At 35.2% G+C, this 16,574-nt stretch overlaps 1 protein-coding gene across 1 annotated transcript in view; it reads right to left on the bottom strand.

Annotated features, from left to right (window-relative positions):
* Nucleotides 1-16,574, bottom strand: part of LOC126262764 (facilitated trehalose transporter Tret1-like) — a 268,316-nt gene that overhangs the window by 47,552 nt on the left and 204,190 nt on the right. The window contains exons 4-5 of the mRNA XM_049959577.1: nucleotides 14,036-14,302; nucleotides 13,385-13,503 (exon numbers count right to left, since the gene is read on the bottom strand). Coding sequence (XP_049815534.1) covers nucleotides 13,385-13,503; nucleotides 14,036-14,302 — 386 coding nt within the window. The remainder of the gene's footprint in view (nucleotides 1-13,384; nucleotides 13,504-14,035; nucleotides 14,303-16,574) is intronic.

Here is a 16,574-nt window from a genome sequence, read left to right as displayed (position 1 = left end):
AACAGTCACCCTCTAGGCAGGCAAATTACTGATGCAAACAATTTAATTTCTGAAACTGAAAGCAGCATAAGTCATTTAAAAATTGCTAGGACGAACTGTAACTATAGACCTTTAGATTTTTACTTGCTGACATTACTACTGCTTAATGAAGTAAGGTCATAGTGGGCCTAAATTAAAATCATATAACTACACATACAAGCTAAGTTACAATACCTGTAACTTTAAGCAGTAAAAAGTAATAGTTTTTAAAGAATCATTTATTGTGATATAAAAACTTTAGGGTGTAGCATAAAAGCATTATTTTTCCTCTGTGCTATTAAAATTTTTACTGCAACATGTAATGTAATCAAACCAAAGACACATTATGATTCCTATGATACCAGTTGATGTTGATATCTCCATTTACAAAAAGAGAAGTTCATGTTGCAAAGTAAGTCAACTAAAATTAATTATTTCATGCTTAAATATTTATATTCATGTCTTTATAACAATGTTGAAGTTTTAGCACAAGTCTATAAATGGAGTTCTATTAAGTTTTGCTGGAAAGAAGTGTAGGTGATTGTCCCTGAGAAAGATGTAAAATCTTTGCTTTGCTTATACTATGTTTATACTTCTTCATCATGTACTGATTTTGCAATAAGATATAGTGAATGGTGGTCAAATTATTTTGTAAAGTTCCAGAAAGCAAACATATTGTTTGAGTTATTATTTCAAGTTGTGTCATAACATGTGAAGAGTTTTAAAATATAAACATTTAAAAGTTCAGCTGTTTTACTGTTCTTTGTAACTTGAAATTTACCAGAAATTCACATTTCTTACATCAATTAATTCACTATGTACCAGCCCAGCCTGTGGACATAATCATGCTTCTAAAGAAGACAAAGAAGACAACATCAAGACAATCAGCTATGTAAAAACTTTAGATATAAGTAATATCTTTACATCTTTAATGCATCTCACTTTAAAATAATGAATAACTCATTGAATACGCAGCATTGAAGAGGCTTATAATATGTGGGTGCATTGTCCTGGGATATTAATATAGTACAAAAAAGTACTGATCTGATGTATTTTTCAGATAACCTACAAGAGAATGAGAGACAAATCTACAGTGAATGAAAAAGTCAAAAAGTGGAGATGAAACAGGAAAGTAATCAAGATATCTGAACACAGGACTGGAGAACAAAGAGGATGTAACCAGGCACATAATGGCAGAAATTGAGTACTGGTACATTAGTTCAGCTTTCTTTTTAAGTACCTTGTTGGAGAAAGAACAGTGACAGAACATTTATTACTTTTGTATCTAGTTGTGGCCAGCCGAAGTGGCCGAGCGGTTCTAGGCGCTACAGTTTGGAACCGCGCGACCGCTACGGTCGCAGGTTCGAATCCTGCCTCGGGCATGGATGTGTGTGATGTCCTTAGGTTAGTTAGGTTTAAGTAGTTCTAAGTTCTAGGGGACTGATGACCTCAGAAGTTGAGTCCCATAGTGCTCAGAGCCATTTGAACCATTTTTATCTAGTTGTGTATGTGATTATTTTTTAAATTACATTATTGTTCAAACTTTGAAAATTGCAGTAAAATGAGAGAAAAGTGATTCAGCTCAGGGCTTGTTGAGGAAGATGATTCAGCATTAGGAGTTCAGTAAACAAAATAATTTATGAGAGACATGATAATAGCTTCAAATATTTTATCTAGAAACAGTCACCCTCTAGGCAGGCAAATTACTGAAGCAAATAATTTAATTTCTGAAACTATAAAGAAAATTCTAATGATGGTGATGCTATAAAACACAAATTAATACAAAAGAGCCTTAAAAACGAATTAAAATAAAACTGTGAAGTGTGAAAATTGAGTTAGGAAGTAGGATTTCTGAAAATTGTGAGACTGTTGAATTGGAGCTAGGAAATCATATTCTGGCATCTCACGAACAGAGCTCTGGTAATCAGCTTATTACCATCAGAAACAAATTAAATAATCAAAATGAAACAACAAATTCCAAAAATCACAGAATTAGGTGCCATAGTTACAAACAGAATCCAGTGCCCAGATTTTTAATCAAGAATAACGAATTTGGAAGTAAATTTGCAGTGTGAAATTTCAGAAGCAGAACATAACTTAATGTAACAAAGTTGTCTCTGTTAACAATACTGTGAAACAAAAATTCATATTGTTAAATAGAACATTTAGGACAATACAGTGAATGTAAGAATATTGTGTCATGTTTGGAAAAAAATTTGTTTTATGTCAAAAACAATTACACTACATACTGTACATGAACAGATGGTTGCAAAAACATTTTTTAACATAGGTCGTAATGTTTCGTCTGATAAGCCAGTGAGAAGTTTCCCTGAAGATAGTAGTTTGCATCCTTTTGATTTCTTACAATACTGTAGAGACAATTTCATTCCAAACTTAACTGACAGTCCCAAAATTAAATTTATGAAAAGATATTTGGATGGTGAATCACTGTCTTGGAGAAATCAAACTTTTACACAAGATTTAGCATATCAAGATAATATCCTTGACACATTTTGGTTGGAGTTGGAACAGGCTGGAATTGAAAGTGAATTTCACAATGGCTCAAGTTACATATGACCCAAATGGGGTATGAAAGAATTTTGTCAAAATCAGTTAACGAAACTTGTTCATTTGAACCACAGTTCTGACAAATTGACAAACTGATGCACTGAAGAGAAGGTTACCTGAGGATGTTCAGTGACATTAAATGTACGGGCCTGATGAATCAGTTGAACAGTTCCTCAAATCTGTAGATAAAATGGGCAGATATGTTGAAAGAAATAACAGGTATAGCTTTGGTTCAAATCATTTCAGACGGGGAGGTTACAATAAAGTTGGGGAGAAAATAACTATCATGAGTAACAGTCATAGAAATTAAGTAAGGGGTCGACCAAGAGAATCTGATAACAGAGGGACACAATGTAACAGGGAATATGAATGACGTAATAGAAACTGAAATCAACATGCAGCTCAGCATTTGAGTCAGGGTGCACAAATTGATGAGCCACTAAACTAATGGTAATTCCACTGAAGGACCACAACGTGAAAGCAAAATAATAATACATGCACCAATAATCATAACAGATAAAGTTGCAAATAGTGTTTATAATGTAAATTATGTTAGAGATGAGGGAAGAATTAAAAGTAATCAAAAAGAAAATGTGGATTGTTTTGTAATTTGTAATGTAAATTATGTTACTGATGAGGGTAGAATTAAAAGTAATGAAAATGAAAATATAGATTTTTTTGTTGAATTAAAAGTTAAATTGTTAAATGAGGAGGAAGATTATTCATTGACAGAGGTAAGCAGAAATGTAAATGAAGTTACAAATGAAATGTTTGAATCTGTCATATGCCCAAATACTGTGATGCTCATAATTTAGTCACTGAAAGTGTTCAGAACAAATCTGTATGTGAATTGTGTAATTAGTTTTCAGTACTAAATCCTGAAGTTTGCAATAAAACATTTCTGTGCACAATTTGGACAAATGTTTGACTCACTTTGGAAAAAATTACCAATCTTGTGCAAAAGAGAGTATCCTGATTTTTGGAAAGAAAATGGCAATCAGATTTATTAACTATGGTCTTTGGTAACTTGTGTACTGATCATTATAACAATGTAGTAATGATGTTTCTTATTTAAATATTAATGGGGTGAAGAGGGCAAGTAACTTAACTAGAAACAAGAACAAAAGTTTTCAAAACAGCAAGAATGTGGAATTCAGTGATGATGAAAAGGACTTATTAGATGAAGACTTTGATATGAAATACGAAATCCTAATGTTTATGTGAAAACAGGAATCTGGGAAGGGAAAGCATTGCTTAATTAAGGTATTAGAATTTCTGAAATATCAGCTTTAATTGATGAAATTAGACAAAACAGGTTTTATATTGAAACATCAGTAACAGAAGTTAGGATGAGAGGGGCTACTGCTAGACTCAACAAAGTAGTAAGAAATCAGACTTAACTGACATTTGAAATTGAAGGTGTAGAATTTGAAATGATTGTTTGATAATTCCAAAACTAAGTAAAGATTTACTCGGGGAACGGACTGGTTGCACAAAGTTAGTACAATTTTTGAATGGAAAGTGAAAACATTATATGTCACAGACAAAAAGGAAAACTTTTCTTTTTGTTAGTTAAAAATATTTTGTTGCTTATGAAAACACATCTAACTGATGACATAAAATTTTATTGTTAATTTCTATATTGAGGAATTGTATCAACCTCAGGAGGACACACATCTGCAGTATTTTATGTGCCATGGCAAGCACAGGGCTCCAGCTATTTAGAAATGTTTTTCACTTTAGTTTCTGTGCTACATCCATTCTTCTCCTAGTCCATCAATCTACTGAAATTATCTTTCTCCATCAGTATTGTTATTCTTAACTAATAGGGAATCCATTATTATCATTATTTATAAGAGTTACACTGCATTATTATTGAACATTAAGCAATGCTTATGATTATTCAATTGGAGCAAAATACTTGTTACATAGACCCTAAATAAATAAATAAAATTGTAAGACAAATGTACAACATAGTGAAATTTGAAACTTAATGTCTTGAAAGTTGTGGAGAAAGTATGGATTTACTATATTATGAACACTGATGACTGTATACACTATGAACAATGTTTGATGACACTTATTAGTCTTGAGCAACTGAATATTCAGTATATTTGTATGCTGTATGAAATGTGAGGGAATTGAATCAGACATGCTACATGACAGAGTAAGTGTATTGACTTTAATGTGCAGACACACAGACATACACTACTATGGCTTTGAATATGACTAAGCAAACCAATACTTATGAACGAATATTGACAATATTTTTAGATTAAGTGAGTGGTTAAGAGGATTCACATTTTATTTATATCAGTCTGTGTTTACTTGTAATTTCAATACTTCATTGTGTGTGCTGATATGGTCCTTTAGTACATTCAGGTACGTAATTTACATTACTTATTATTATCTTTTGTAGGATTGCTTAAACTTTTCCAAGGTATTTCTTTTCTCATTAGGAAGATTGTGCTCTTCAAGAAGGAATTTTTAAAATGAAAACACTGATAACAGATATTGAATGTGATACATTAGTGCCATTATGTTTATAAAAGTTTTGAGGCAGTAATTGTTAATGTATAATTTTACTGTGTTAATTGTACTAGTTGAAAAACTTTTTGCATTAAAATTATTTTGATTGCCATGACTATTTCGTTAGATATACATTTGATATTTAGTTACTCAGATTCATTATAGTGTGTGTGATAAAGTTATTTTAGTGTTGCAGCACTACAGAAAATGTATCAAAAAGTGTAGGAGGTAGTATTATTAGAAAAGTACATATTAAAAGCTTTGCTAAGTTTAGTTCACATGGAAAAGCCACACATATGCTGTGAAATAAGGTAAATGATTAGAAATCATAGTCTTGCATGTTTCAGCCTACCATTATGACTTCCATTTATCCTTTGGTATACACTTCGGTTTATGACATCTCATGATTAAGTTTTCTGGTATGTAAAATTTATGTACACTTATAGTTATTTGATTGTTATTTGAATATGCTATTGATTACCTAACTTCATACACGAAAACAGATTCTATGAAAATTGCTGGTGATGGTACTTGTTTTTGTTGTAGAGTAAGTGCTGTACTATTGAGAAATTTTACTTCAAAGTCTTTGACATATTTGTCTATTAATTCTTGTTTATCACATACCTGTTTTCTCTTGGTTAAGAGGACCTGGTTCTGTATACTGATGCTAAGAAAGTGTTGTAAGGCAAACTGATGGTGGCTCAATGAAGTGGAAGACTGCTAATACGGTACGCAAGCAGATGGAAAAATGATGGAAGGATAACAGGAGAATAGACAACAGAGTGAGGATCATGGTTACTGGTACAAGACAACTGATTTTAAATCAGGACCAGAAGATAAAACAATACATATAGTACACATTTGTAACGTCTAATTTATTTTGTACTAATGAAAAAGAAAATGTTATTAGTATTGGCTCGTTAGATCACATACTAGCATATTATCACTCATAAATATTTGTTTGTGGAATTCTGGGGGTTATGTAATATAAGCAAGCCCAAGACACAGTGCAGATGCTACAGTACTAGCAGGAACATTTGGAAAAAAAGAATTTCATATAAAAATCGTGTCAACTAAAATTAATTATTTATAGTAGGGAAGTTCTGGGAGAATGTGAGGGTGTATACGTGGACACGGAACAAAAATTCCTGGATTTTTCCCGGATTTCCCAGTTAAAAATACACTTTCTCCCATCTAAAAACATGCTTTCTCCATGGTAAGTGACAGTATATTTTCCCTTATCAATCCTTTGAATGGTTAAGGTTTTATACACAGGCATAGAATTTCCTGGCACTTTAGAAAATAAAACTCAGAGAAAAAGACAGATTTTGGAAATATCTTCTATGTGCAGCAACATGTACGTTGTGTATTTTCGTATTACGAAAGTATACTTTGGAATTCCACCAAACACTGCATGTTACTTTCGAATCATTGAAATCGAGATTGCGATGCATTTCTGTAAGCCAGTCATAGCTCATTTCATGTGATGTCGGCAGTCGATAACAGTGGATATTCAGAGCATAGGGCACGTGATGTAGTCAGCCAACAGCAACATCATTGTTACGTAGCACGAACACACAAACAGGGAAAGTTAATAGTTTAAATTAATATACATAGTGTTGCTACAAGAAAAGAAAAGCTTTCACATATAATATTGGTCTCTAAGGTTAATAACCTGCAAGAGAAGCTATGATTTTGCATATAATGTTGATCTTTCTTGTGTGTGTTATACTTTAAGAATCACACAAATGTTCCAGTAAACTTTTTAATGATGACAAATGTCTGATCTTTATTGTAAATGGCACATCATCAGCTCTTTCATTTTTAAATGAGAGGCAAACGCTCCATGATTTAAGAAATTCATGGTACATTCTCACACATAGTTCAACTTATGTAAAAGGATATTTACTTTGAAAGTAACACTTTTCAAACCACCATTCGCAATATTTTTCCGCAACCTGTTAGAAACAGGTTTGTTTCAGCAGTTCCCAGAGAGTGCAGATAACAGGCATCACCATGCTTGCGCAGCTATCATGACGCAGGAAGACCGTATGTACGTACATGTAAAACGTTGAAAGATCATACACTATGTCATAATAGAAACAAAACATCAGAGGATACTCCAAGAGCATTGGAATTTCGTGAACCATAACTAAAATGTGCACATTTAAAGTGCATACTGGTACTTAAAGTGCACATTCGTATGTCCAGATTCCCAGTCAAGTAGACCTCGACCTGATATTAAGCTTTTCATTGTGGTTTTCAGGATGTAAATTTTCTTGGTGCACCAGTACTGTATCATATCGTGTTTGGTTCTTTATTATGGCATAGCACCGTACGTGCTAGAAGATGAAAACATGTGCTTGAAATGCAGCGAACAGTTGAAACTAGCCAGTACTGCGGAATTAAACATTTCGTTTCAAATACACTGACTGCCTCTGCGGAAAAGGTTAATAAAAGTCAAATTTCTTTATCAAACAGACAAAACTAACTTCATTGTTCTGCAAGGCAATTAATGCTTGACAGTCAGAAAGGTGGAAATAAAATAAAATCTGAAACTAATGACATATTTTAGCCTTCTGTAATTGTGTGAATGATTTTAATTCACTTGATAGCTCCCGGCCAGATATCTGTTTTGTTTTCATTTGATGTGAGAGTAAACAAAGGGGAAACAGCAAAATCGCTAAATGTAAACATGGGTCATGTGAAGACTATCCACTATAACTCAGATTGTTCTGCGCTTCAGCCTCGGATCTACGACATTTGCTAACTGGGTCAATACTAAAAAAAATCGAATTTTCAAAAATATGTTCATCTTGTAGCACACATATTTCTGGAAAGTCTGAAACATAAAACATATGTGTTCAAGGAAATGTAAGACATGTTATTTGGTAAAAAAAAAAAAAAAAAAAAAAAAACCAACCTTGCCATTAATAGCAGATGGGATTATTTGTAATCAGGAGAACAAGAACTCTTCAGAAAATTTTCACTCTTTATTGCCTATTAGCTAATAACTTGCTGTTTTGTGTGACATAAAATTAAATATAGGATACATAAAACCAATAAAGAAAAGAGACAAGCAAGAAAGTACACATTTCTTCAATCCTTAGCTCCTAGCATTTCTTTTCTCTCTAATCTTGCTACAGCTTTACATGGCATGCTTTCGTTTCTGCGAAAGAATCTATTACCTCATCAAAGCTCGTCAAACAATTCACTACATGAAAAACTGAAATATCGTTATCTAACACTGAAAAAGCTGTTAACACGAATAATACCCAAGACTGATGTGGTTTCTCGATCTGATTACGTCAATTTTGTCACTGTCTGCTAGATAAAACAAAAGAGGCTTTTCTAATATTGGAGCAATTTTGTAAGACACACCAAATAAACGAGACTGTTTTGGCACAAATGGCCATTTTTATAACATGACAGAATATAATTCACACAGTGCCAATATCAAATGCCTATTAGGCCTACTACAAGCAAAAAGCTTTATGAAATTTCCTGGCAGATTAAAGCTTTATGTTAGGAAATAGTTTCACATTTCATTCATGTGCACCATCTTCTCAAGCATGAGATTGAAAAGTAGTATTACGAAATTTTTATATAAATTTGGAATCGTCTTATTCTTCCATAATTTGTGTGATCTAGGCGCTCAGTCCGGAACCGCGCGACTGCTACGGTCGCAGGTTCGAATCCTGCCTCTGGCATGGATGTTTGTGATGTCCTTAGGTTAGTTAGGTTTAAGTAGTTCTAAGTTCTAGGGGACTGATGACCACAGATGTTAAGTCCCATAGTACTCAGAGCCATTGAACCATTGAATTTGTGTGATGTCCCATTTTTTCTCCTTCCTCGTTCTAACAAACAATCTTGTCATCACCAATTCTGCAGCTACTCGTACCATTGACAATTAATTTCACTAACCGTGCCAGAATCACAGGTTTAGTTATCCCGCGATTGTTTTCCGGTTAGGCGTTATTACGTGTTTGTACAACACGTTTTCTGTGTTACTTCCAGAATAGAACTTAAGCGACTGCTAGCCAGGGACTGTACAACTGGTCCCTACTAGTGTAGCAACCTAGTCAAAAATTTTCTGTCAAAACTTCATTTTCTTGGGTACACCGAGAAGATAATACATAACCTTTCTCACCTGTTATTCCTGTCAGTCGTTTATTTCCATTCTGGTAGTCTGAATCTATGGATTTCACTAGTAATTATAACAATGCTGATCATTTGCAAACCCAATCAACCACATAATCAGACAGCGATTGGCATTCATCCATTCGGCTTTACTCCGATCACCTCCTCGTATAGCCCCGACCCCTTTCGTCTGCAGAAAGTTTATTTCTAGATGTGACAAGGATTCTTCTGACAGAGACATCATGTACACTATGCACGCTTTCAAAAATCAACTTGTAATTTAGTCAGAAATCAACTTAAAATGTGTTAAAAAAACCAACAGGGAAGCGTTTCAAAATAACCGATAGACAAACGTGCACTGGGTGCTAGGCGCTTTGTTAAACAAGATTTTTTTCCCCTCAAGACAATGAATTTGGCGCCCCATTTTACTGGTAGCATCTAGCTACTTGCTGCGACTGCTTGCACAGCCAATAGCCACATTCCTGTAGTAAAACGAATCTAATGTAAACAGTTGTGACTTCACGCTCATTGGAGGCAATTTATTGTTATGAAGCATTGCATAGTCTTCCTAAAGCCTTTGACACATTTTGCTGTTGGCAGACACTTGCATGAGCACTGTGTGTCGTTGTTGTATATGGCAGTATTTCCTTTGCAAATTTAAGTTATTTGCATGTTTTTCTCTCGTTTATGTTTTATCGTTGAAGTGTTATTCTGCAGGAGTGGGATACAGTAAAAACTTTTGTAAGAGTATTGGTTCTTATCAGTCAAAATTACAAAAATTTAACTGAAAACTAAAACAATGAAAGATTCCCAGAATCCTAAAAAATTCCCGGGTTTTTCCTGGTTTTCTCCCGGATGAAAAAATTCCCGGGTTTTTCCCGGATCTCCCAATTGTCCCAGGTCGTAATCACCCTGAATGGAAACCACTCACTGAAAAGCAATGTGTTGAGTCGGTGCAGGTACACACAAAAAAGAAAGAAAACTTGCTAGCTTTCACACGCACACAAACACACACACACACACACACACACACACACACACACACACACACACACACACACACACACACACACATATGCAACCACCTGCCCCTATGTGGTTTCAGCTGGACACACAATGCCAGGATTGCTGTTCAACAGATGGATGGCATGAATGAGGGTTCTATGGAGAGGAGTGAGTAATAGGAGAGAGAGATGGGAGGCAGGAAGTTGGTTGGGGTGCACAGCTAGCAGCTCAGGGGGGGGGGGGGGGGCAGCTGGTTTGGTGGTGGTGGTGGTGGTGGTGGTGGTGGAGGCACCATAAACCTCCTGACCACAATCTCCATTCATCCACCATCCCACACCCTCCACACAGCAGTTTCCCTTTCCTCTGCCATATCATCTCCGCCCAAGTCCCATCTCCATGTCACCTTCATTATGCACCGTTCCCCACCGGCTCTGACACCCATGTGTCACATGCCTAGTCCATACCTAGTTCATCCTAATGTCAGTTAATTTTCTCCATTCTCGTCACACTGTAGACATTATCATGCCTCTAAAGAAGCCAATGAAGCCAACATTAAGACAATCAACTAGGTAAAAACTCTGTACTTTAGTAAGAAGATATGCCCTTTAATGTGCCTCACTTCAACATAATAAACAACATCCAGACTGTTGACAAGTCACTGAATATGCAGTTCCGTAGTAGTAGTAGTAGTAGTACTAGCAGCAGCTTTATCCATCTGTAGATCTCTTTTTATGAGGATATAGGACACGTCAAAGTATTTACAAGTTTAGACCAATTTAAAATAAGCTAATTCATATACACATGCTCTTACAGACTTCTAGTTAGAGACAATCGTTAGATTTACTTCTGGTATACAATACTTTTTTTTATAAATAACTTATTACATAATGTAATGCCACACTGTTCTCTCATATCTCACTACCAATCACTGCACACGTTATACACACATTGTTTCATAACACTTCAGTCACTACACACACACACTGGTGATCTCTGGGCCATTTTCTGTACCGAAACTTACCATTTGTTATCCTGAAAAACAGAGACGGCATCCCTCTATAATGAGTGAGATGTTGAGCTCAGAAAGAAGAAGAGGTGTTAGTATTGTGCTATGCATAGCTTGGAATCAGTTTTTCTACAAAAGGAAAAAAGAAGGAAAACAACATGGTGTGAAAGTGTTATGTGGGATGTTGGATGCTTTATAATCACTATTATTATTTATTTGTATAACTTTTTTAACCAAACCCTACTCTATTTTGTCTAAGTAATCCTTCTATGTACAAAATGTATTGCATAACAGGTACTGTGGTGTCGATAGCTCTGATGCCACGGCGTAGGTGCACGCTCGTAGGTTGGCACTACAAGAGCAGACAAACTATACCAACCACTGCCCTCTAGCTGACACTGTGGAGCTCAAGAAGCTCCGCTCTGCTTTCTGCCCAGTTGATCAAGAGCAGACGACCAAGCAACTTAGCTTCTACTTCATAGGGGGCTAGCCATTACATACTTTGCCTTGGTTCTTCAATTATAATTTGTCCAACTACTAGTAACTGTTAGCTTTGATACATGGACAACGGCTTCGCACCTATGTGCTCATCTTTACCGAAAGTTACACATATGTCATTGACTAATATTCTCTATTAAATGTGCTTTTACTTTCCATGCAGTACCAAAGAGCTATATCTCTCCTGCTCCTACTCACTTTCTTCATTTGGCCTATTTTGCAGATCACAGGAGCAGACCCACGTGCCACCTTCCAGGTGGGATACAAAAGGTAGTTTTATGCTGCCTTTTTAAATAAGTGTATTTTTGCAATTTGTTTAATCTCTTTTGGTAATTTATTGTACAGTTTTATTCCTTGGTAGAAAATGCTGTTTTGAGTTTTATGTTTATTTTTTCTTGGTAAGTGTAATTTGAGTGTAGCTCTTGTTCCATGGTCATGGACAGATCTGTTTGTGCAGTAATTACCAACTGACTGGTAAATGTATTCATGTGGAGCAGTTAAAATCCCCAGTGTTTTGAACAGATCTTTACAATGAGCTCGTTTACTATTTTTGGTTATTACTCTTATCGCTCTTTTCTGCAGTCTGCAAACTGTGTTAATATTTTGTGCATTTGTTTCCCAAAAAGAATGCCATAGCTAAGAACTGGGCGTACATATGCATAGTATGCAAGTAAAAGACACTGCATGTTACACACTGATTATAGGATTCTAAGGGCATAACATGCTGATGACATTCTGTTTGCAAGTACCTTTGTGTGTTCATGCCACTTCAACTGGGAATCAATATTCATTCTTAGAAATTTTGCATTTGGTAGACAATTTATAGAGGTACCATCTACATTTAACTTAACATTGTCATTTTCCCTCTTCAAACTGAAATTCATGGCATTACTTTTCTTTATGTTCAATGTCACTTTATTGCTTATTAACCAATCATAAACTTCCTTGAGAGTTTCATTTGCTTTCTCTGCAAGGAATTCTCTTGTTTTCTTAGTGGCTATAATATTGCTGTCGTCAGCAAAGAGATCTTTTTCACCATGAGTAACACTACTGGGAAAGTCATTGATGTGTATCAGGAATAGTATTGGTCCTAATATGCTACCTTGTGGAACCCCTATAGTAACGTATTTTGGTTCTGATAAGTGGTTTACTAAATGTTTGGATCTATTTGAAGTATGTGTTATCTCTACTCTTTGTACCCTACCTGCTAGGTATGATCGAAACCAGTCATTAGCTACCCCTTTTATTTCTAATGCTTCTAATTTATTTAGTAGAATCTTGTGGTCGACTGTATGAAAGGCCTTAGAAAGATCCAAAAATATGCCTGTGACACACTCATCTTTGTCAAGAGGATCAAGTACAACTTTTGTAAATTCTACGATGGCCGACTCTGTAGTTTTGCCACTTCGGAAACCAATCTCTGATACTACAGACAGCAGCTGTTTGAAATAGAATAATTGCTACACTTCATAAGCATCAGCTCATGTACTAGACAAATTATAGTAGAAGCATCCCTCACCTCCAGCTCTCCTTTATCACACATAAAATTGAATTGCGTTTAAAAGTACAAACTCTACTTTTGAAGCCACACATATTTCAAAATACAGAAATGATGCTTACCCACAGAATAGAGAGAACAGAAATGACTGGCACCACAACACTTGCAAATGCTATCCATTTCCAGTGCACATATGGCCACAAACTGTAAATAAGTAGACATCCTATGTGCGGCATTGTGCCTGCAAAACATAAGAATTTATTTGATGACTTGGCGAGAGAAAAGTTCTTCAAGGCTTACAATTATTTTACGAAAAACAAATTCCTTTATTATAGTCATTGGACACACTGGCTTTGGATTATAGTTACATGCAACACAAATAATACAAAATGATGACGTACTTCACAGCATATGAACTGCATACACTATTCAGTTTGCAAGGACTATAAAAGTTTGACGGATATTTGCTTTTTTCTTTATATAGAGTATATCAGAATTATTTTTAAAAACTTTGGGGTTTATTTCACGCACCAAAACAAGGGGAAGAAGTTATAAACATATAACCAAAAACCTTTTGTTTTTGGTTATTAGTGAAAGAACATATTACAAAGAACACATAAAAATATTTGAAATGTCCTCTGCTTGATTCTATATATGCATCACTCACACATATCAGCTCCCTTTTAAGAGGATCTAATAACAATTTAACAATATGACTCTGCATAGAAAATAACAATTCAGATGTAAAGAAATAAAAGAAAATCAATGCTGACCAGTAGCTGCAATCAGCATGCTGCGAAACTGTGGTTGACTGATTTCACCAAGATATGCAAGCACTGGTGTCATGGTAAAACCTACGGCTAGACCAGTTAGAGCGCTCGACACATACAGCACTTCAGTGCTATTACACAATCCAGTGGCAATCCATCCTGAAAGAGATGCACTGTTTGCCAGTATCATTGCTACCCTCCTCCCTCCAGCATCAGCAGTTAAACCTGATATGCAACTTCCTAGTGCCAGCATAATGTAGGTTGTAATACCTGAAATGAAAATTTCGAACTGTATGTGAGAAATAGCCATAAAATAAATTTGAAAGAAGAAAATTAGTATCATGGAATAGAAATGAAATGCTGAAATTAACACAAACAGAACTGAACATTCATGCACATCTTGAACCTGTATGTTCATTCTTCTACACTATCTCTATTGACCTAAATGTCAATGGAACATTATATCCTAATCTTCACTTCTCTTTCATTCTTCTACAGATGAAAAGAAATGGAACTGGATATCAGAGTCCTCATGACAAAAATCAAGAATTTTATTCACCATAGATCATTTTACAATGATATTGGCTTCGTCATACAGGATGTAGTAGAACATACATAATACCAATGAAATAAACTAATGTCAATACATTATGATATCTATTTTAAGCATGGCAGTGTACCAGATTACACCAGGAAAGTTTCTGAAAGTTAATGCAATAAGCTATACTGTAATATAATATAATGTACTATAATATAGTTCGGTTCAATCCCGTCTCCGGCAATCCTGATTTAGGTTTTCCGTGATTTCCCTAAATCGTTTCAGGCAAATGCCGGGATGGTTCCTTTGAAAGGGCACGGCCGATTTCCTTCCCAATCCTTCCCTCACCCGAGCTTGCGCTCCGTCTCTAATGACCTCGTTGTCGACGGGACGTTAAACACTAACCACCACCACCACTATAATATAGTATAGTACACTTGTACATAGTGTATTGTGTATTGTATAACTATGTAATTACACATTCCTTAACCACAGTACACAATAATATGTTTAACTACAGAAAACTTCTAAATGCTAATAGCCTCCTCAGGCATCGCAAAGAATTCTTTAATATCATAAAATGGATGATCGGACAGCCAGCTGTACCGCTTAATTTTTTTAAAAAAATTATATCCATAAACTGAACATGAGCTGGCAGTTTATTGATCATTTTGAGTGGGTTTACTTTGTGGTAATTTCCTGTTCTTGCTAATCTGTGGTGTGGTATGTGTAAATTACCATTAGCTTTGGAGTTGTTTTCATGTATTTCCCGTCTGGCAACAAATTCTGAAATATTATTTTTAATATAGGGTACAGACACCAGGGGCAGTGCCCCCCCAATGGAGTATCATACTACACTGGATAAAATGACTTCAGGAATAAGCAAATACAGTACTTCAACAGATCCAGAAGGAGAGCTGAAACTACGGAAGAAAAAGTGGGTTGATGAAAGTAAAAGATCTGAAACAGCAACTGAAGATTTAAAGAACTGTGACAAGTAGTTTTTCCAAATGGGGTAGGTGAGACTAAGTGTATTGCCTCTTGCAAATACCTCCTACAGAAAGAGATATGGACATTGAAAAATCATTGACATATTCGGTAAAAAGAAACAGAGGCGAATAAACATGACAAATTGGGCTGAAGATGGAAGTATCCAGTGAATTTTGTTACAGAATTTTTTTTTTTTTATATCCATGTCAAGTTCAAGTTTTTACATTCATGTCATCTTCTGTATCCAGAAAATTAATGAAAACATTTGTTGTAAGTTGACCTTTTTTTATGGTTTGTGCAATTTATAAAATCTCCCATATTAAAATAAGTTTTTTTCTACCTTGAACTCTCCAAAACAGTTACCACAAAATTCCTTTAAGCAACACCAAATTTTACCAATTTGTCAGTGGAGAACTCTTCTTTTGTTAAGAGATATTCCATTCTCCCAAATCCCTCCCCCCCCCCCCCCCCCCATTAGCCACCCCCCCCCTTGACCAACTTTTAGAATCGCCTCTGACAGACACATAAATGTATAAATTTATAATTCTGAGTCTGGAAAAAAGAGGACACAGTGCTCCCTATGACCTCTTTTAAATATTATGCATAAGACTTTTTTTGTAATTTCAAAACATTCTTGATATGAGGGGAGTGCTTAGCCCAAAGTATGCCATGCTAAGGTACTTCAAGCTCACTACCTCTTTTAGTTTCAACATAAGGTATGCCACCTGGGATATTTCTTCACATATGTGATTGACATGGTTCTCCCAATAGAGTTTTGAGTCAGTGTAAATACCTAAGAGTTTTACTAACTTATTGCCTATTTCATTTGATATTCCCATTAAAAATTGTTGAGTTTTATCAGGACTGCACGGGAGCTTGTTGGGTGCAAACCAGTCCAGGGCCTTATCAATTGTTTCTTTTGTTACACTATTCAGATCTGAAATATTCTGATGTGTGGTAAGAGTGTTGTATCATCAGCATAACGTATGACAGGGTGGGCTATGTTATTAGATA

The sequence above is a fragment of the Schistocerca nitens genome, chromosome 6 (genome assembly GCF_023898315.1).
Source record: "Schistocerca nitens isolate TAMUIC-IGC-003100 chromosome 6, iqSchNite1.1, whole genome shotgun sequence".
NCBI lineage: Eukaryota > Metazoa > Arthropoda > Insecta > Orthoptera > Acrididae > Schistocerca > Schistocerca nitens.
This window is presented reverse-complemented; position numbering and strand designations above follow the sequence as displayed.